This window comes from Carcharodon carcharias, chromosome 9, assembly GCF_017639515.1.
Source record: "Carcharodon carcharias isolate sCarCar2 chromosome 9, sCarCar2.pri, whole genome shotgun sequence".
NCBI lineage: Eukaryota > Metazoa > Chordata > Chondrichthyes > Lamniformes > Lamnidae > Carcharodon > Carcharodon carcharias.
Window position 1 is genome coordinate 4238972 of NC_054475.1, and position 23065 is coordinate 4262036.

General features: G+C 41.6%; 1 protein-coding gene across 1 annotated transcript; it reads right to left on the reverse strand.

Moving 5' to 3' along the window:
* Window positions 1-7032: 7032 nt before the first annotated feature.
* Window positions 7033-16681, reverse strand: LOC121281993 (pepsin A-like). The gene is made up of 9 exons (XM_041195310.1): window positions 16626-16681; window positions 14729-14891; window positions 14066-14183; window positions 13160-13278; window positions 10931-11130; window positions 10207-10326; window positions 8979-9123; window positions 8102-8200; window positions 7033-7234 (listed from the first exon to the last, which is right to left on the reverse strand). Exons 1-9 carry the CDS (start codon window positions 16679-16681, stop codon window positions 7076-7078), a joined length of 1179 nt encoding a protein of 392 aa, XP_041051244.1. The 3' UTR covers window positions 7033-7075.
* Between the last annotated feature and the right edge of the window lie 6384 nt (window positions 16682-23065).

Below are 23065 nucleotides of genomic sequence, written 5' to 3' on the forward strand. Positions count from 1 at the left end.
ACTCCCAAGTCCCTTTGCACTCCAGATTTCTGAATTCTCTCTCCATTTAAAAAATAATCTATGCCCAGAAGGGAAGATCAATTTGTTGCAGTTGATTCGAGTTGCTCCACAGGTCAAATTTATTGGGTTCCCGTCACTCGTTTCAGCAAATTAGGAAAACCAACTCGTTATTATTTACTGTTTAATATCTGAGGCAGTTTTCAATCTTTGACGAATTTTTGACACATTTTTCTCCTTCAGAGTGACAATCAATGGTGAGGTTGTGGCCTGCAGTGGAGGTTGTCCTGCCATTGTTGATGCTGGCAGTTCTCTCCTTGTTGGTCCCAGTAAACCCATTGACAAAATTCAGCGGTACAACTCCAGGGGCAGAATTGTTCCGTCAGCGAGCTGGGGGTGGGGCCTGCTCGCTGACACGTAAATGACACGGGATGGTGTCGGACAGAACCCCGCCCCATTTAAATATTCAGGAAGGCGGGGGCACAGTGCGATCAGCTGTCCGCCCGCCAACCTGTCAATGGCCAATTGAACCATTGACAAGATAGTTAAAACAATTAAAGGCCCTGCCCATCCAACCTTAAGGCTGGCGGGAAGGCCAGGAGCGCCGGCGGGATTCTGAAAAAACATGAGACCTCATCTAGCAGTGGGATGAGGATTCATGTCGGTTTTAAAAAATTTTAATAAAGTTTTTGTGCATTTTTTTAACACGTCCCATCTCGCGTGACATTGTCACGTGAGGGGGACATGCTAATGATTTTATTATTTTTCTATTTTTAAACTTTGAAATCCTTTCAGTGACCTCCCTGAGGCAGCACTTAGCCTCAGAGAGATGTGCGCTCTTTCACACGCACATGCGCTAAAGATGGCTCCTTCACTTCTGGGGACTCCCTCTGCCCGCACTGGAAGTGCATAACGCTTCCCGTCGTGCGTCACGCTGGGCGGGACTTAATTGGTCTGCATACGTACAATGGCGGCGGTGCCCATTTCAGCGGCTGTGATTGGCTGTCCGCTCGCTCCCGAGTCGGTCAGTCCCACCTCCCCCTCCCATCAAGGGCAAGATTCAGCCCCAGGTCACTCAGGCCAGGTAGAGATGACCTGCTACAATATCGCGGTTGGTGGAGGAGTGTAGGATGTGCATTAAATATATATTCACAAGCCTAGAGCAGATCATGTAGGTTATTACAAATTGAAAATAGATAGCCCCGAGATTTCGGCTTAGAAATCGATGTTTGAAGCCTTGAGAAATCCCTCAGAAGGGGATTGTCTTATACACCGAGATTAAAAGTGAAGGTGTGGATAGGTCGGCAATTTGAAATGTAACCAGCATCCAATGTAAAGAGTGGGCATGTCTTAAACTGAGGACAGAGGCAGTTTTGGTCCTCTGTATGAGCACAGCGTTAGTTTGCATGTGGACACCAATGTTACCCATTGCTCTGGCACCATTGCCCACTTCAGGCTGTTGCTGTCTTGTGCAGCCACAGGCCCACCATCAGGCCTTGGATTTGGCAAAGTGACTTTCTTTCAGTCGTGCTTGCAAATCTGGTTGTGATTCACGCCGATGTAATTTGACACTGATGTGGTCATTTGATCTGGAAGGGTGGAGGTGTAATGCTGGCGAGCTGGGTTTTTAATGAGTATTCATGTTATTCAAATGCATGTAAATGAGGTTCCCGCCCTGGTGCAGCAGCAACCTGACCCTCCATGAAATTAGGGAGCGGGAAATGTAAACCTGTTTTCACGCCGGTGGGAAACTGACTTTTGTCCGCACTCCAAATTTTCCCATTCTGCCCATCACAATAACGAGTCCACGCTGGCATTTATGCTCCTCTCGATCTTCCTCCCACCATTCCTCATATAATCCATCATTGTCATCTCTTATTCCCTTCTTCCTCATGTGCTTTTCTATTTTGCTTTTAAATGCATCTATATTATTTTCTCCAACCACTCCCTGTGGTAGTGAGGTCCACATTCTCACCGCTCTTTGGATAATAAAAAGTTCTTCAGAGTTGCCTATTGGATTTTTTGGTGATTATCTTATATTGATGGTCTCTGGTCATGATCCTCCCCTCAAGGGGTAACATTCTCCCTGTATCTACTCTATCGACACCTTTCATTATTTTAGTTAGTTCAGCCCTCAGCCTTCATATTTCAAGAGAAAAGAGACCCAGCCTGTCAATCCTTTTCTGATGTGTATACCCACACATTCCTGGCATCACCCCTGTAAATCTTCTCTCAACCCTCTCCAGTGCCTCTGTATCCTTTTTGTAAAATGGTGACCAGAACTGGACACTGTGATCTAATGCTCATTACAACTTTAACCTATCAAAATAAAGATTATTGCTTGCTTTGCTTTTCCAATGGCCTCGCTAACCTGTGATAACACTTGGTTCTCTTTGACCCCTTTGTTCCTCTATTCCTCTACGCCATCTACATTTGTACCTTCCAATTAATAAGTGACCTCTCCATTCTTTCTATTAAGATGTACCATCTCACATCTTTCTTACTTTTATTGCAGCTTCCACCGGTAATTTATATTATTCTCTGGGTTGGTTGTTATTCAAGTGTAATAATTCAGAAGCAGAGAGAGACAGTTCTAGTAGACCATATGCCATAGGTCTTTAACCTGCTATAACTTACACAGATAGGACAATGGGTGAAGTTCAGCTGTTGTAGTTTGAGCTTTGGATTTGTGCTCATTGGCATTGAACCGTTCACCCAGCTAACTGGCTTCATGACGTCGTGAAATCAATTTTTGGCCTTCTTGCCATATTGCCCCTTTCCACCTGCCATAATTCCCCAAACCAACGAGCCAGAAAATTCCAGCCAATGTTGGAAATGACTGATGGTTTCTGGTAGACCTACTGACTTGCAGCTTCTTGCCTGATCAATGCTGACGGTTACTGGGTCACTATTTCTGGGCAGCCTCAATGGCTTGTGTTGCAAGATGAGCTTTTGCCAACGCCTGCAGCATTGTTAGCACCAGCTAGAGACGATAAACCACCTGTAATTCAAAGAGCTAATGGTCAAAAATCTCAAAAGCATCTCAATTATAAAATTTATTATTCAATATAACACATAGAAACAGAAGAGTGATCATTTATTCTCACTCATCGTCCAGTATTTATTTCCTGTGATGGAATTCTCCCCATTCCCTCCAGTGGGAGAACTCGCAGGAACCCGGCATCACTTCCATGATGCGAGTACTCCTGCCCGATTTTCCTACACCGCAGCCCCCCACCCCACCCCGCTGACATGCCCACTCTGCTGGCGTCAATTAACCTCTGCCCACCTTCTCTCTTACATTTAATCGCTGAAGACCTCTGCTCCCATTTCATGTGATTTGAGGGATCGGGAGATTTACATTTTCTGATGAGTGTTGAGGAATATGAACCCAACAATACAAGTTGCACTGATATATTTCCAGTTGATATATTTTGGTCTTTTTGTTTTTGCTGACAGTTTTCATACTTTAACACAATCAGCATTGGGAATCCACCACAGAGCTTCACCATCATCTTTGACACTGGCTCATCCAATCTTTGGAACACATCAGTTTATTGTTCCCAATGACCATGTGGTCAGTAAATTTAACGCTGCAGTTAAACATGCTTCTCCTCTTGGTTTTTCTTATTGTTAAGGGCAATTGTACAACTGGAACTGGAAGAGAATAATATTTCTGGTCTGGCCACAGCTGGATAAAGTGCTCTGTCAGATCGGATAAAACCTTAAAATTCCACTTGGTTATCGCTGGGTTTGGAAGGAAATTTACAGAGCTTTGATTTCTTGAAGGTTTTAGCTGTAGTGTTTGTCTCCCTCTGATGATGGGTGAATCTTTGGGTGGATTCACACTGCAAATTTAACAATAGTGTAGAACTAGCTTCAGTATGAAACCTGTAATGGTGTGCTCCAGATCAGTGAGGCAGAATTACTGCTGCAACATGTACTTTTCCATGCATGTTGTAATCTGGAGCTATTGATAGTGATGGGAGAGGCGCCAACATTCTTTCCATCACATGGCTGACCAGGAACCTCTGCCACTCTTACTGCCTGACATTGGCATGCATTGAAAGGATTTGCTAATAATCAGTCTGTTTGGTCAAATTATGAACGCACCTTCCTTGGTTATTAAATGTTGCAGTTGGACTTGACCCCAGAGCTTCTGATTCATTAGTAACGAACACAACCCACTGCACAATAAAGCCTTCACCGTGCAAACTTGTAGCTAAGGCCCCATTTGACTCTGGAGTGAAGCACCTTGAAGGTAGTAGCCTCAAATCACTTTGATTAATGATAGATGAAGTGTACATGCAATGTAGTGTCAAACCAATTATATGTGTTTGAAAATTGTTACCATTCACATTGGAGTTTGTACAAAGCAGGATTCTGTTTGCTTGCTCTATAAAAATTCTTTCAATTCTTTAAATTCTTAATTCTAAAAAGTTTTAACTGGCATAAAAGAAATCGGCCTAGGTGCATATGAAGACATGCACAGGATTTATTCCTGTGCAGGATGGTTACAGGCAAAGATTCAGAATTTCAAGCAGTAAAACAGATTGAAAACCAGAAAAAAGGATGTTATTTATGTTAAGAATAATTCACTGAACAAAATCAAAAATCTATAATGAAGGCACATTACCCTTCACCCTTTTTCTAAGTGACGATGACCATAAAAATGCATGTGTGCGCACACACAAACATACACACGCTCACACACAAGCACATACACACTCACTTACACACACACACATACACACTTACACACACACACACACACGCACACGCACATACACACACACAAACACACACACACACAAACATACACACACACACACACTGACACACACACACACACACACACACACAATTACCAATGGTAGTGCTCTCCTGCTGAGCAATCAGACTGCCCAGTTAAGAATTGAAACCAAATAGAATCCACCAGAGCCCAGATCATATCATGTTTAATTCATTTAAAAACATGATTGATCATTTGGAACCGATAGCATCCAATTGGATGGTAGCAGTTTCCTGGAGCATTTATGGTAATATTGCAATTAATACCTTCAAGTTTTCAATTTAGAAAAATGGTCTATTCGATACAATATCCAGCAGACAATCGCATCACCAAGTGCTAAACCACTAAAGCAGAAATATGTCAATGTTGATGATATTGTTTCTTTGTCTATGTGCTTTATTTTATTATCTTTTGTTTTACAGACAGGATGGTCACAGCCCAGAAGCGAAGTTCAATTCGGTGCAGTTGATTCACGTTGCTACAATTAGCTTTGACTAAATGCGTAAGTTTAAACCAGAGGAGCAAGTACTCTGATCAAGAGGTTGTTGCATCCATGAGAATGGGTCCACCAGTTTAAATGTCACATTCCCATTTGAACCAGCATTGAGTGGTTAGAGATTGCAGCCAAGTGGGAAACATGATAATAGTGTTTCACTTGGTGGCTGGCAGAGAAATGTGAAATTAACAGGTTGGAAATAACTCATGTGAGAGATCGGTAGGGCAGGATTTTGTCTGTGCAGTAAGGATTTTAAGCTAATGTCTAACTTGTCTCTGAAGGAACTGGAATCTGTGGGATGTGTGGGCTAGATCTTAGATTCCATCAGGGAGAGGCACCAAGCTCTGTATGAAGGAGTCATATGGATATTGGGCAAAGAAAATAAAAGAGCCTTATATAACAAATCTACAGCCCATTGTGGATCTTACCTGATACTCTTGAATGGAAATTTGGTGAGATGCCTGATGATTAAAAATTAAAATGACTTCCACCATGCATTAATATTCCTTCTTCAGGATGCTCTACCGATATTTTTGCTCTTCTACTGTAGATTTCATTGGTTTGAAAAGTTGGTGAGCATTAGAACTGGATGACGAACTGCTCTGGGAGGTTAGTGCCCAAGAGTTAAGGACCAACATTTACCCCTTGGACTTCTCAACTTGGGGGAAGAGTATTTCAGAGATATGAAGCATATCTGGAATACCTTAAAGTAAACTATGGAAATAGGAGAAGGGACACATGCTCAAACTAGTACAAGGTAGACTTAGGGATGTTATCAGTAAATTTGTCTTCATGCTTGGAGTCATGAACAGACACAATGATGGAGGCAAAAAGACTTGAATTAATGAAATACTTATTTGATGGTGCAATGGGGAAATGTAGGAATTTGCTGGATGGATGAACTAAAATCGATTGAATAGATTGAGCGGTGCATGAGAATTTTGTGAATGTAGTTAGTGTTTCAGGCCAGGATGTTACATACCCTTTGGATGAACAGTTATAGACCTGAAACATTAACCCTAACTTTCGTTCCCCTCAGCTGCTTCCTGACCTACTGAGCATTTTCTGCTTTTCTATGTTGGATTTGCATCATCTGTAGTATTTTGTTTTTTGTGTTAGGGGTTTATTGAGCGCTGCACTGTTGGGTTTGCCTTGACCTGCAGCTGCCATCTTAGGATCAGGTTCAAAGGTAAAAAGCTGCAACATGATCTTAAACACAGAAATGGGAGAAAACAAACAGAGAACTCTGACCCTAAACAAAGTTGCTACAGATGCCAAAACCCATTTCAAAATCTGCACATTAGATTAATAGTTATTCCTGTAAAGCCAAAGATGTAAATACAATTTGGCTGAAAGCTGTATTCAGTTGACTCCTAGTGTCTGGGGAATTTATCATAGATCAGTCACACGGATATCTTTGTGTAGTGTGAGCACAAACTGGAGTGTATCTCAGTCACCTCCAGTGCTCATAGCAAAGTAAGAGATCAGAGCTATTAATGCATTTCTGATATTTAATATTTATTTTTAATATTGTCCATTAATTTTTTCCAATAATATTTTGCAAAGTACAACACTAAATAGATTCAGAGCCAGACAGGCAGCCCGCACGTTGCTTGGTTTAAAATCAAATACCTTCTTCATCTGTGTAAATTATTAACATTGTTTGAAATCATTGGTACCACCATGATGTCTGTTGCATTTGGGAATTGTGAGGAATGTCGGGAAGATTTGTAAATGTGAATCGGGGAGAGGTCGAGGAAGCAATTTAAACAAAGCCATGAATGAACAAATTAGACAGCCCGGGCAAAGCCCATTCGGTTATTTCCTCGATCAAAAATGGAATAGTAGACTCCAATGAAGACATCTCCAAGAATCCAGAGGTCTTCAGAATTAGAAAGAGCCATCGTGCTAAATCCGCTTTCACAATATTTGTAGCCATTGTAATTGTTCTGCAAGTAAAGCAATGAAGAACAAATCAATAGATTTCCCTACATTTGTTGGCTTATAAGAATGCACTTGCTTTTATGACAAACTATATTACATACAAACATACTAAATTAACAGGCAGGAGAAGAAGCATTTGCCCCAAACTTCATGATGACCAGAACACCCTGACATTTCTTAGAAAGCAAAAAGAACTTTGCACAATGAATTACTTTGAAGCTAAAGTGCCAAATGGCAAATGCAGCAGAAACTTTCATGCAACTAGAATGCATCTTTGGCGATTGGATGAATTAACAGTTCACCTTTTTGTTGATGGTGCTGTCTCAAGGAGTGATGTGGGTGAGAACCCTATTTGAAGAAGAACGGGCAGAGACTTTCATTCTCAGGGCATGTGTGCTAGTGATTTGGGGAAAATGATTCAGCCGGAACTGCCACATGTTATGAGTGGACGACCAATCGGCCTGAGCCCCCATTCCTGATTACTGCGCTGGAATGTGTGCAAATGGGTAAAGACAGAGTTGGCCTAAAGTGTGGTACACTGTTGAATAACTCAACAAAACGTGCGGCCCTGACTCACAGTTTAAGCAAGAACCATTTGAGCATGTACTCGGGTCAGCAGGTACCCACAGAACTGTATTTAAAGGAACAGAGTCTCACAGAACAGAGGGAAGTCATTCAGCTAATTGTGCAGTTGTACTTCAACTAAAGTTGATGAAAGAAAGTGGAGTGGAAGAAATAATGAATAAAAGTTCCATGTAAATATAAATGTAAATGAGGTACAGCCATTGCACTGAAACCTTTACAAATATCAGACACCCTGAGATGATGAACAATGCTGTGGAGATTCTGGCAGCCCAAGGTTTAAAGCATACCTGGAGCACATATTGGTCAGGAGAAAGGTGGTAGTCAATTCCATTGATGGTGAACGTCACATAGGGCATGGTGGGAAGGTTACGACAGTTCACACCAAGCTGTAGAACAGAGAAACAACAGGTTAACAGTGGTATTATCTGGGACCACAGGTCTCATTTATGTTTAAAATGAATTCTTGTCTATCAGTTTGCTCTGAGCCTTTCCTTAATTTTAGCATATGTGTAAACTATTGTAATGAATGCATCTGAGCCTCTTTTAATTTAGGGAACATAAGAAATGGGAGCAGGACTAGGCCATTCATCCCTTGAGCCTGCTCCAGCATTCAATAAGATCATGGCAGATCTGCTTGTGTTTCGAATTCCACATTCCCATCTACTCCTGATAACCTTTGATTCCCTTGCCTAACAAGAATCTATCTATCTATCCCTGCCTTTAAAACATTCAATGACCCCGAATCCACCATCTTCTGAGGCAGAGAGGTCCAAAGTTGCAAAACCGTCTGAGTGAAATTTTTTTTCTCCAACTCCCCCAATTTTAAAACAATGACCCCTAGTTCTGAGCTCACTCACAAGAGGGAACACTCTTTCCACATCCACCTTGTCAAGACCATTCAGGGTCTTGTATAATTCAGTCAAGTCACCCCTCATTCTTCTAAACTCCAATGGAAACAAGCCCAGTCTGTCCAATCTTTCCTCATAAGACAACCTGCTCATTATAGGTATTAATCTAGTAAACCTACTCTGAACCGCCTTCAACGCATTTACATCTTTCCTTAAATAAGGAGACCAAAACTGCACAATGTATTTAAGACCTTGTGTCCTCAAAGATTTAAGATGAAATCATCTCCTTCTTGTGATAAAATACAATGCAGGTTACCACAGAATAAAGTTGTGCTTCTGCACCAATCTCGTGCTGAATTCTCTGGATCGGTGAGACAGGGCCAATAATCAGAGAGGTGCCAGTATCGACAAAGGCCTGACAACCGTTTTCACAAGCCACTACCTGGCCGTTGACCTTCACACTAGGGAGGAAAAGGACATTCATGATTATGTGACCATTTTCAGAAATCTAAATGCCAACTGTTTATGGAGATTAATGTATGTGAATGTATGCATCGTATATCAAGAAGGATTGCAAATTGAATTTGGCCATTATACTTTCAGTAAATATACAATATAACACTTTGATTGAGCTTTTGAATCTATTAATACAGCTGTTCTACTTTTATTATTCTCTCAACTCTAAAATATTATTTGTCTTGCAATCTTTTGCCAGGTTTGTGTATTTTGATTCTCACTTTTCTGGTTTGCATTTGACTCTAAGTCATCCAGAGCATTGGCTTCAAAGTTTCCCTCTTGATGCTCAAGTCCCTCCACCGCCTTGCCTAACTGTATCATTGTGATCTCCTCCAACACTAACAGCATGCACTGTCCGCTTTATCTCCCATTTACTGTGCATCTTATACTTGCTGATTGTGCCAGAGTCATGATAGCTTTTTTTTGTTGAAAATTCTATTTCAAAACTTTCTTCATCCTCAAAAGTCAATTCCTTAACTGTGCTTTTAGTTACCTCCCTCTAATCACTCCTTAAATACCTGCTCCATCCACTGTTCAATCTGCATTGTGCCTTTGGTTGTTCCAATAAGTGAAAAGTGCTGTACCAATGCAGTTGCCGTTGGCTTGCATTTCAGCAACCCCAACATGAATAGGGGACGGTGTCATTATAAGGAGCTGGATCAATGTCAGTTGAGTAGGTGTTAAGGGTTATAGAGATATTGATCATGCTGTGTGATCTTCTAATCTGGTAGATTTGGAAGATGTAGAGAATCATCAGGAGGTATGGGGTGGAAGTCCATGAGAGCACAATGGAGCACAATTGAAGGTTAAATCATCTTTTCTTGATCTGAATTTGAATAACTCTGAATTATTCATTTCCAATCTAATCCCTAATATTTTTCTTTAATATGCTATCATGTTAAACTGCCCAGTAAATGCTGTGCAACACTTAATCTGTTTATCATTATGAATGATCTCAGCACAAAGAACATCTTTGCAGTTTAATTCTATTCCAGAACATAAGAATTTTTTAATGTTTATTTACTTACCTGTCCACAAGGATTTGCCAGTATTCTTCCACAGTGACAGGAACCCAGTTGATGTTACCTGTGTAATGGTTTGGATCAAATCCACCAAATACAACTTCACTTCCTGACTCACCATCCTGTCTGTAAATCAAAAGTGAAAAGAAATTAAATTGGGAAGTGTGCAGGTTCACAATTTCTGTCACCTTTTAAAGATCATATAAGAATGGCCTTTTGTCAAAAATGTGTTTGAAAGAGCCTAAAGGGATGTAGAGATGACCACTGCTAGTCTTTGCTCTCCAAACAGAGTTATTAGTTGCTTCCTACTTCTGCTGCATGATGTATTGCTGCCATATCCTGGATTCCAGGTTGAGGTTGGCCATACCTAAAGCTGAACAGAGGGAAATTGGCTGGTTTCCCTCACCCTGTCCCCTACCATCATTTAAATGCATTGAGTGGTCAACAGTCAAGTGACTAAGACCCCATGTCAGATGGGGCAGGGGGAGCTGGAAGACACTTTGCTCTGGTGCAGATGGAGATGGTGATCTGACTACCGGCCTCCAATCCTTATCTAGCTTAATTTCCCAACACTGTGTCACCTACAGAATCATGCCAGAGAAAAATCCAGCTGATAACATTAATGGTGTTGATAAAGAGAAAATGGAAAGCAAAGGCAATGATTGTGTAGATTTTGTTGGATATTCATTATGAAATGATTAATTTAGGAGTCGTGAACATTATACTTCACCTGGTCAGATAAAAAGCAAACATAGGTTGCTCCAGCAGATGCTCAGACATCATGTTTTCGAAAACAGTTGTGGCACCCCCATAGGCAAGATTTGGATATCCCAATCCCAGAACTCCATCAAATTCAGCATAATAAAGAAAACTGCCAGGCTCAGTGATGCTTAAACCAAATTCTTGGTGGGTGATATCAATGTTGGATACCTAATTGAAACGAAAACTGTTTAAATATCTTACGGTAGGTCATTCTGTCAGAAGGTCAAGTAACATAGGCCTGGTAGTAATGAACACATTGGGGTTCTGCCAGTATCTTGGTCTCTGCTGTTTGAAATTGCCCTCGCAAGGTGTAGAACCCCCTGCTGCCTGTTGCTAGGTGAATGCCTTCGGGAGTGTGAAGACAGGGACACAGACTCCCTACACCAGAAGTTCCCACTCCAACGACTCAATCAGGTTCTGGTGCATCATTGGACACCAACACATCTAGTGAGGTGAGGCACTGCAGTCTCCAAATGGGCAGATGTGGTCCCAACCGGTCCAAGCCATTGAAGAAACACATCATGTTTTAAACATTTTCTGGAACACCACCTCTTCTTTCAGAGGCTGAGGAAGATATGTGATTTGGGAAATAAAGGGATAAAAGATTACTTTGAGTTATACTCATGAAAGCAGATTCTTTTGCTGTATTTTTCCATAATCTTTTGCTGACACACCTGGAATGTTTTTCTAAATGTGATTTGTTAGAGATGAAGTTACTGTAGCCGATAAGCTTTGTATGTTTTTCCATTTCGTACTTTCCCATGAGCTTGCTTGACTATGAGAATATGATGTGATGTGCTTTGCAGGGACACATTGAAGTCCATGAGCAGTCAAAATATACTCGGCCATGTAGCCAGCTGAAGCTGTATTGTGTATAAATGTGAGTTATTGTAACTGCTCTCTGAGAGATTCTATAGCTTAGCTCTTTCCCTTCCCTGCTCAAAATAAAGATTTTCTGACTTTAACCATCTCCGTACTCCAAGTGACTTTTCTTCCACAACAAATGGAGGGACTGTCAGGGGAAACTTGGATAACCTTTCCCAAAATACCAGCTGGGCATCAGAGTTTCTGACTGTTTGGGCCAGGTATGCACCCATAGTTGGCCAATTCTAGATAGCTGCTGTTACACTTGCCCCAAAGTATCTTGGGGATTATGTGCCAAAAAAGGTGGACCAGAAAGTGATTGTAAATTAAAGAAAGAAAAAACTGCTACTTATGTAGCACCGTCAGATGTTGTTTAGATATCCCAGAATGTTTTACAGCCAATGAATTATTTATGAAATGCACTCAGTTACTACTTGAATCTGTGATTGAGGCGAGATTGACCCAGCACTTAAACAAGTGTCAGCTGATCAGACAGAGCCATTGTGACTTTATTAAAGAAAATTCATGTCCTTATAAACAAGCTGAACCTTTTGAAAGGGTCACTTATAATGTAGATTAGGGAATGTCAATGGATGTTGTACATCAGGACATCCAAAAGACTTTGGATAAGGTTCCACATAAGAGAAGATTAGCGAAAGCAAGGGCATACTTTTGAGGTGGACTTTTTACTTTGGCTAGAAATCAGTTGGGAAGTAGGATGCAGAGAGAGGAGATACAGGATATGTACGCTGACTGGTGGAATGTGACAAGTGGTGTTCCCCGGGAATCTGATCTGGAGCCTCATCTTTTCACCATAATTAGATGAAGGAATGGAGAGTTGTATTAGACTGCAGGTTACATGGAGCTAGGAGGGAAAGCAAGCAGTGCAGATGGCAGCACATTGTCGCAAGTGAACATAACCAGAATAAGTGAATGGGCATACTGAATTCAATGTGGGTATGTGTGAGGCCATTCGCTTTGGACAGAAGTTAAAAGAGTATTTTCCAAATGGAGAGAAATTAGGAATGGTCGAGGAGAGTGACTCGGGAGCCCAACATTACAAATTGTTAAAAGCCAGTTGGCAGATACAAAAAAGAATCAGTAAAGCTGATGGATTGTGAGCATTTAACACAAGCATGATGAAATACAAAGGGAAGGAAGTTGTTCTTGAGGTTTGAAGATCCTTGGTCAAGAGCAATTAGGGATGAGAAATAAATGTTGGCCGAGCCAGCAACAGCCACACCCTGTGAAAGAATTAAAATTAGAACACAATCTGCAACACTGACTTCTCTAAGGACCCCTCAGACATGGGAAATCAGCTAGTTTGACTTACTCTGACAGTGTCATATCCCAGTACACCAGTCATGCTGCCTGTACCATATTGGATTGCCAGGTACTTGTTTGAAATGCGAAATGTTGAGGACGCTTGTGGATTAAACTTGCGATGATCACCTACAAGAAAAGCACATCTTATCCAGTTAGTTTCATTAGATTACAGTGTTCATTTCAATACAACAACAATTTGGCCTGGACGAATGTTGTGGAGATGTGATCAAACCCCACCACAACAACTGGGCAATTTAAATTCAATTAATTACAAATAAATTTCATACCAAAAGCAAGTATTAGTAATGGTGACTATAAAACTACAGGATTACCATAAGAACCCATTACCCCCTCCCTGCTTCAACACTAATACTGGGCAGACAGTATAACTCAGGTCTGCCAGCTCCAGGTCAATTCAGGAGGTAGTTCTCATATAGCAACTGTTTTGTTTACCCAGTTTCATTCATTTGGAAATAAAAACTTGATGATCTGTGGAAATTATTTACATCCTTCTAATATTTCATTGGTTGGTTGTAACATCGATGACTCAACCAGTAGTAGGTCATGAACACAATGTGCTTGGAAAATAAGAGGCACAGGACTTCCTGCTTTAGATTACTGACCTGGAGATCTAAGCTATAACATACAAAGTTGGATCCTGAATCAACCCAGCTCCCACCTTCTTTTGGATACAAACTATTCCTGATCATCCAAAGGCTAACGAAATTGAAGAAACCAATTATTTGAATTACACAACAGGGAATCTAAGAGGGAATTTAGTGCTTAACAATTGCATTATAAAATCATAATGAAGCAAATTGGAGTTGAAAAGAAGTAACTGCATCACCTCCAAGGTTCTGTGTACCAAAATGTGCCATTATGAGAATTCCTTCTATGGTCTAGATTTACTTACGACATGCTGGACTAGAGCAGTAACCCGATGGGACCCAAAGGTTTGAAGAGCCAGTATCAAAGACGACAAGGAAACTCTGAGGTGGAGTCCCGATGCTGATTGTTCCATAGTATGACAGCTGTCAGTAAATTAAAAGGAAGATGTGAAATTCGAAATGGATCTGGTTCTCAGACAAAGTACAGTAGAGATGTGTAACAGATCCGATGTGTTTAAGCATTGAGTTTTCTAAAAGCTTAGTTTAGGAAGTGCGTTTAACCCAACCATAATGGGAACGAATTTTGCATCCATTTTACAATTTTACTGCCCCCGCAGTTTAATTAAAACAAATTAGTTTTCCAAATGCTTAACAAAGATCTCTAAATGCAACAGGGCTACTTTTGGCAAATATTCCACTTGTTCACGTAATGAGGAATGGGAGCAAATCAGCATTTAGTAAAATATGTAGGAATGGCAAGGGGCTATTTTCAGTTTCAATCATACATTCTCTTAGCGCTGTGCTAAAATATAACTATTGCAAAATGATTGCCAGCAATATTTGCTGTACTTTTAGATTTCAGATACCGGTGGCAGGGTTAATGAAGGGCAGAATGCAATCAAATCAATCAGGATGACCATTTCTATTCTATTTGCTGCTCTTCCTTAAAAACACTACTGATTACTTACATCCAGGTAGTTCAATAGTGGCTCTGTTGACCCTGATGAGTCCTGCTGGGATGGCCCACGGTACTTGGAAAGGGGATTGTATGGGTGTTTCTTTAGGAAATCCTCAAGTAAACCACGTTCCGACAAGATATTGCGGACAGATTTACCCTTAAATAATTTCACTCTGCAAGGATAGGAGTGAAAGAGGGTCAACACTTGGGCAAATATGTCTTTCTACATTTTTCTCTACACCTTACAGCGTCATGCTCACAGGCTATGTTCAGTTTCATAAACAAAAGTGGCATATACACAAAACAGGGATTAATGTGAGAAGGGATACACACAAAAGAACATACAGATTAGGAGAAGGATTAGGCCATAATAAGCACAACTATTTCCAAAATGGGATTATCAATATCTGACAGTTTCTGTTTAAATAACAGCTTCATGGATTGAGATGCATGCTGATTGTTTGTGGAGCACTGAGAAGGGATTTTTCTTTCCTTTCCAGAATGTAGTATTTATCACTGAATCCCCTTTTTCTCTCCAATTCATGTTCAGCTAAAGGTCTATAGACACTTCACTTAATGTCTGCTATATTCAGGCTTTTTCTTGTGGATATTGGTAAAAAAACTTCTCATAATAATTACATCAAAATTGTCCCCTCACAAAAATATTCCATACCCATGACAAATTTCATCAATGTTGGCCAATCTATTAGAAATGCAAAAAACTATAATGTTGCAGACAGAAAATCAATCCTATTGATCTTTAGGAGCCCAATTACACAGGGAACGTTCCTTCCACCTACTCAAAATGGACTTTGATGGCAAAAGCCCACTTGTATCTTCTCAAATATAATAGGTATTCTAAGTAATTCTCGTGTGTCCTGGTGCCTTATTGAGGCTACAATATGAAAAGTGTGTATGCTATCTAGTACACAAAATGCCATTGGCTGCAACACCCCAGGCATGAGGGACTAAGGGAAAAGCTAATGGAAGCCTGCTCATCCAATTTTCTGATCTTTCATTGGCATTTTATTACTATGTAACCAGGAGGTTGACGGCAAGATTGGGCACAAAGACAAATCAGCCCATTAAGCACACAGGCATTACTAATATAATGAACTTGTCATGAACAGGTACAGAAAACAATCAGAAAGGCTAATGGCACGCTGACCTTTATATCTAGAGGACTAGAATACATGGAGGTACAAAACATGCTTCAGTTATACAAATCGCTGGTTAGGCCACACCTGGAGTACTATAGGCACCACACCTATGGAAGGATATATTAGCCTTGGAGGGTGTGCAGCATAGATTTACCAGAAAGATACCTGCATTCCAAGGGTTAAGGAGACATTACACAAACCAGGGTTGTATTCCCTAGAATTTAAAAGATTAAGAGGCAATTTGATCAAAGTTTTCAAGATATTTAGGGGAACAGATGGGTTCGATAGAGAGAAACTATTTCTGCTGTTTGGGAAGTCAAGGACCAAGGGGCTAATCTAAAGATTAGAGTCAAACCTGTCAGGAGTGAAATTAAGAACCACTTCTACACACAAAGGGCGGTAGAAATTTGGAACTCTTTTCCACAAGTGGCAATTGGTGCTAGGTCAATTGCAAATTTTAAACCTGAGATTGATAGAGTTTTGTTATCCAGAAGTATTAAAGGATATGGGTCAAAATATGGAGTTAGGTCATAGGATCATCCGTGATCTCACTGGCTGACAGAACAAGCTGGAGGGGCTCAATGGCCTATTCTTGTTCCTATGTTCCTTGTGGCAGAAGAGAGATTCCGAATTGAAATGTTCAAAGCAAACTCAAAACATCTTGATGACATTATCATCTTCCATCTGTGAGGAAAGAGTCATATCATATCTAACTTCAGAACCAAGACTCCGATCCTAGGTTCTTACCTGATTAAACATTCAGAGAGCTGAATGCAAGCTAGTGCAATGAGCAACCACTTCATCTTTGTCCCTTGGTGTAGTGAAATGACTCCAAAAGGGAAATATCAGATGCTCCTGCAAATGGGTTCTAGTTGTTGCTGCTTTTATAGTGGTCCGAATCAATCCTTTCCATTGTCTTTAGATGTGGATAACAGATTAGGCAGTTATAATTGGTAGATATCAAACATGATGTCCTTGTTGGAAAAGCAGATATTGCTGCCAAATTAAGTGACCTCAAACCACAAAATTACAATTTGTCACATTATTAAATAGCAATGACTTTTATTAATACAATTATAACTGATTAAGTTATTAAAATTCTATTTACAAACTGATGAAAAATGATTCGTCTAATTACTTGGGTGTTGCAATTTGAACATATAGCCTCAGAGACTGATAAGCAATGAATTTGTGTCTGGATGACATTGAGCTTATTTTTGTATATGGTCAGTTGACTGCTCTGTGAAGCACCCATTGAATGGGCATTTGTCCCAAAATTCATAGCATGTTGACACCATTAGGACAAAAAGGACGTTGCAATCTGTAATAAATTGTTGCTTAAATTTTGGTGATTCATGCAATGAGATCACATGTGCTTTCAGATTTTCTTTTCTGATATGTAAGGGTCAGAAATACACAGGTTGGCTGTGAATGTTGCTGCTACAATGTCATGTGTATGTTGTCTTTTATCACCATAGTTCTTATTTAAGGATAGTGATGAATTGATACAAATTTTTGGAAGCCATTAATGTGCTAACCAGATGAGCCAAACACCACGGTAGCCTCTCTCTCCACCACCTGCGCACTGTGGCTATGTTGCATACTATCTACAAGATGCACTGAGGTAACTCACCAAGGCCATTTCAACAGCATCTTCCAAATTGACAACCTCCACCACCAAGGAGAACAAGGACAAGAGATGAATGGGGTCCTGCCAAAACTCAAAAAGAGTGTGAAACACAGCAGAGACAAGCCGATAGCTGCAGAGACAGAGTTTATAAAAAACAGTGACTGCTCTTAAAGCAGCAATAAATTTAGAAGGGTAAATACAAGAAAAATGGCCATGGACACAAAATTATAAGAGATCCCAGAGAGAGGGCGACTCCACAGTAAGCCAAACACCTAAATTCATCATTACCTGGAAAGCCGATCAGAAGTGCAGTCCCCTTGCAGTCATTCACAATGCTGCAGGTCAGACATGTCGATCCATTCAATCCCATTTCAGATGACTGGTCTCAGTATGTCAAATGCCTAGCGATCTTTTTTACCACTAACCACATCACGGGGGAGGAGAAGAAGAGAGAGATTCTTTTATTCTCATGAGGGAGCAAATGGTATTGGCTGATCTGCAATCTTACATCATCTTGTGCCCCAGACTTGAAGACTTTTGATGAGTTAATAAAAATTGTACAGAGCCACCTGAAATCAAAGTCCTCAGTTACTCTGCAGCGCTTCAAGTTCAATTCAAGGAATTGACTATGTGGCCATTTCATTGGCATCAGCTGAGCAGTGTGAATTCGGAATGTCCATTAGTGATATGTTGAGATAGGCTGTTTTGAGAGATAGGAAATGATGTTATCCAAAGGTGTTTGCTAGCCGAAACTGTTCTAGACTTCAATAAGGCATTAGAATGAGCTACCGTGATGGAGAGTGTGTTAGAAATTCCAAAGTTATAAAAGATACACAAGATGGCGTCGTCCATCTAGTCGAGTGGGACAATCTGGCAAAAATTGACGTGAGAACTTCATATTACATTGGCCCCCTCGCTCCATACTATTGAAAAACAACAGCACTGCAATGAAAACCCAGAACATGGATGAGAGAAATACATCCAGACTCCAGTGAGCGAACGACAACTCAAACACGTTGAGATGCTTTTTCTGCCAGCGCTATGGCCCCATAATGTGACACTGCAGAGAAAGGCTAAAACAGCACTATAAAGGCAGAAGGAAAATCGTGAAATATGCCTCATGGAGGAGCCAGAAGAAATAGAATCAGACATCCATTCATTATATAGCCTCACAGAAGGTAGAACCGAGCCAATCCAAGTAAACATTACAGTTAATGGACAACCCATTAAGATGGGAATTGATACAGGAGCGGTGATGTCCATCATTGGAGAGCATACATTTAGATATCTGATTAAAGGAACGCATCCTCTGAATTTAGAAGTTTCGGACACAAAGCTGAGGACATATGTCAGTGAAGAAATAAATATGAAAAGGTTATGATAATTCAAGGTGCAGTATGAGGAACATTGGCAAAATTACCCCTATTTGTAATGTCAGAGCAGGGGACCGAGTTTCCTTGGAAGAAGCTGGCTGGGAGAGATAAATCTTGAGGGCCCGCTAAGCTCTCAATTCGATCCAGAAGTGATTATGCAGGAATAAATGAGCACACAAAGACCAAATGGCAGAAGCCCATAGAATCACAGAATTACAGAATCACAGAATCACAGTGCAGAAGAGACCCTTTGGCCCATTGAGTCTGGACCGATACATGAGAAACATCTGACCTACCTACCTAATCCCATTTACCAGCACTTGGCTAATAGCCTTGAATGTTATGACTTGCCAAGTGCTCATCCAGGTACTTTTTAAAGGATGTGAGGCAATCCGCCTCCACCACCCTCCCAGGCAGCGCATTCCAGATTCTCACCACCTTCTGGGTAAAAAGTTTTTCCTCACATCCCCCCTAAACCTCCTGCCCCTCACCTTGAGCTTGTGCCCCCTCGTGACTGACCCTTCAACTAAGGGGAACAGCTGCCCCCCATCCATCCTGCCCATGCCCCACATAATCCTATAGGCCTTGATTAGGTCACCCTTCATTCTTCTCTGCTCCAATCAAAATAACCCCAGTCTATCCAACCTCTCTTCATAACTTAAATGTTTCATCCCAGGCAACATCCTGGTGAATCTCCTCTTCACCCCCTCCAGTGCAATCACATCCTTCCTATAATGTGGTGACCAGAACTGCACACACTACTCCAGCTGTGGCCTCACCAAGGTTCTATACAACTCCAACATGACCTCCCTACTTTTGTCATCTATGCCTCGATTGATAAAGGCAATTGTCCCATATGCCTTTTTCACCACCCCACTAACGTGCCCCTCCACCTTCAGAGATCTATGGACACACATGCCATGTTCCCTTGTTCCACAGAACTTCCTAGTGTCATGCCGTTTATTGAATACTTCCTTGACAAATTACTCCCTCCAAAGTGTATCACCTCACACTTTTAAGTGTTAAATTCCATCTGCCACTTATATGCCCATTTGACCATCCTGTCTATATCTTCCTGTAGCCCAAGACACTCAGCCTCACTGTTAACCAACTGGCCAATCTTTGTGTAATCCGCCAACTTACTAATCCTAGCCCCCACATAGTCATCTATGTCATTTATAAAAATGGTGAATAATAGGGGAACTAGCAGAGATCCCTGTGGGATGCCACTGGTCACTGGCTTCCAGTTACTAAAGGATCCTTCTGACATCACCGTCTGTCTCCTACAACTAAGTCAACTTTGAATCCACCTTATCAAATTACCCTGTATCCCTGTGAATTTGCCTTCTTTGTAAGTCTCCCATGTGGGAACTTGTCAAAGGCTTTGCTGAAATCCATATAAACTAGAAAACCTGCACTACCCTCATCTACACACCTGGTCAGCTCCTCAAATCATTCAATCAAATTTGTTAGGCATAACATCCTTCCGACAAAGCCATGCTGACTATCCCTGATCAAACCTTGCGTCTCCAAGTGGAGATAGATCCTCTCCTTCAGGATTTAATACTACAATAATTAATATGTTTTATTATAATCCAAATTTTGTCAATTGATTACCATTTAAGTAGACTAGTGTCCTTCCAAGAAGAGATTTAGTTTGGCATAAACTATTCATTTACTCATGAGTACATTAATATTTACTTTTCATACTGAATGATCGTATCTGAAGCCTTGTGCCAATGGAATAGTTTGGGCAGAGCGAGTATAGACGTTTCTGCTCTGACCCCAAACTTTAGGTTCTGTAGAGTCTCCAAACCAACCCAACTGGCAAAATGAAGTGGCTGCTCATCAGCCTCGCTTGCAGTCAGCTTTCTGAATGTGTGATCAAGTAGGAGAGCAGAACCAATGATTCGCACCCTGGATGTAAATAATCTGTCAGTTTTCTAAACAAAAGAGAAGAATGCAAAACAAATTTACATCACATGGAACCACATAGGAAATACGACACAGAAACAGGCCATTTGGCCTAACGAGTCCACGCTGGCATTTATGCTCTTCTTGAACTTTATCCCACCATTCCTCATCTAAATCTATCATTGTCATCTTTTATTCCCTTCTTCCTCGTGCTTTTCTATATTCCTCTTAAATGCATCTATATTATTTGCTCCAACCACTCCCTGTGGTAGAGAGGTCCACATTCTCACCGGTCTATGGATAAAAATAAGTACTTCAGAGTTCCCTATTGGATTTTTAGGTGACTATCTTACATTTTTGGACTCTGGTCATGATCTTCCCCTCGAGAGGAAACATTCCCTCTGTATCCACTCTATTGAAACCTTTCATTATTTCAAAGACCTCTGTTAGTTCAGCCCTCAGCCTTCTTTTTTCAAGAGAAAAGAGACCCAGCCTGTCAAACCTTTCCTGATGTGAATACCCACACATTCCTGGCATCACCCTTGTAAATCTTCTCAACCCTCTCCAGTCTCTCTTCATCCTTTTTGTAATATGGTGAGCAGAACTGGATACAGTGTGCTTTAACCAATGCTCGATACAAGTTTAACCTACCGAAATAAAGAGTGTTACTTGCTTTGCTTCATCAATGGCCTCGCTAACCTGTGACAACAATTGGTTGATGAATTTGTACGCTGATCTCTTTGTTCCTCTACGCCATCTAGACTTCTGCCTTCCAATTAATAAGTGACCTCTCCATTGTTTCTATTAAGATGTACCATCTCACAACTTTCTTACTTTTATTGCAGCTCCCACCTGTAATTTATATTATTCTCTGGGTTAGTTGTTATCCAAGTGTAATAATTCAGATAAGACAATGGGTGAAGTTCAGCTGTTGTAGTTTGAGCTGTGGATTTGTGCTCATTGGCATTGAACCATTCACCCTTTTGATCTGGAGATGGGGGAAGCATCCCAGATTCACACAATGCAGTAGCGGGCAGGGAAAAAGTCATTTACCTGCCGACCGCAATGGTGGGTTTTTCGTGCCGTATTGTCCCATTCCTGCCTCATTAATTATGCAGCCCCAGGAAACAAGCTGTCTTGTTGGTGCGGGACCTCCAACTTGCCCGGCACGCATTTACCTCGTTCCACCCTCACACAGGGCGCCATATTTAAACTGCAGCCAAGTGCACACTACTCATTGCTTGTAGACCAGGGCTGCTCTGGTTAAGACATGGCCCCAAATGCCAAGGAGAGTGCAGCCCCCCGATTTAATGACACATCGCTGGGGCACCTTCTGGATGCCATGGAAGCCTGGCTCTACCACTCCTCTGGCCACAGGAGTCACCATCAGTCTCACCAGTTCCACTTGGGAGGCAGTGGTAGAGGTGATCAGTGCCAATGTTGCAAACTAGAGGTCAGCCACCCAGTGCAGAAAACAGAGGAATGAACTCATCTGTGTTGCCAGAGTAAGGCAATCATCTTATCACTCTAAACTCACACTCACTAGGCCATCACCCATTCACTGACATCTCAAGGGACACCACCACTTACTGCTTCACACACCCACCCTCGCATCTCCATCTAGCCTCATCTCCTCTGGAGACTGCCTCCTCAGCCCTCACCCTCTCAAGACCACTTGTACAGATCAAAATGTGCCCCCCACCCCCTCCCCCACCTTCCCCAATACAGCCCTCGCTCTGCAGCCTGTTCCCTTTCCTGAGGCTGCTTCTCCCCATTCCCCGAGCAAGCCCCAGCCCTGCAGCCTTCAAAAAGCCACCCCGGCCCATGGCTGGCCTGGTAGGTAGAGACCTTCCCCTGAGCCCCCCCTAAACGTGATGAAGTGCTGCCTGTGAATCCTGGCGCTGACGACCGCGAGTGTTGCCCGCAGCAAGGTCGGCAAACAAACCTCGAAGTCCCGAGCGGAGTGCAGGTCGCTGGGCGCATGTCGCTTATGTAAAGTTGTGAAACACGTTGTCAGGCAATCACACACACACGCCCAGATAATCCAAAGTGGGGAGATGATTCCGGTGAGCAGGGCTTACGATGATGTGCAGATGTATTAAAATGACATTCCTGACGTGGGGTGGTGGGAAATGTGACCCCCCATTGACGGAAAGGCCAGATGATCGCTAACTGGCTTCATGATGTCGTGTAACAGATTTTTGGCCTTCTTGCCATATTGCCCCTTTCCACCTGCCATAATGCCACACACCAACGGGCCGGAAATTTCC

Coding starts and splice junctions, on each gene's coding strand:
- LOC121281993 (XM_041195310.1), bottom strand. CDS start 16,681: ATGAAGTGGTTGCTCATTGCACTAGCTTGCATTCAGCTCTCTGAATGT. Junction 14,892..16,625: donor CTCTCTGAATGTTTAATCAG/GTAAGAACCTAG, acceptor CTATCCTTGCAG/AGTGAAATTATTTAAGGGTA. Junction 8,201..8,978: donor AAGCACAACTTTATTCTGTG/GTAACCTGCATT, acceptor TCTGTTCTACAG/CTTGGTGTGAACTGTCGTAA.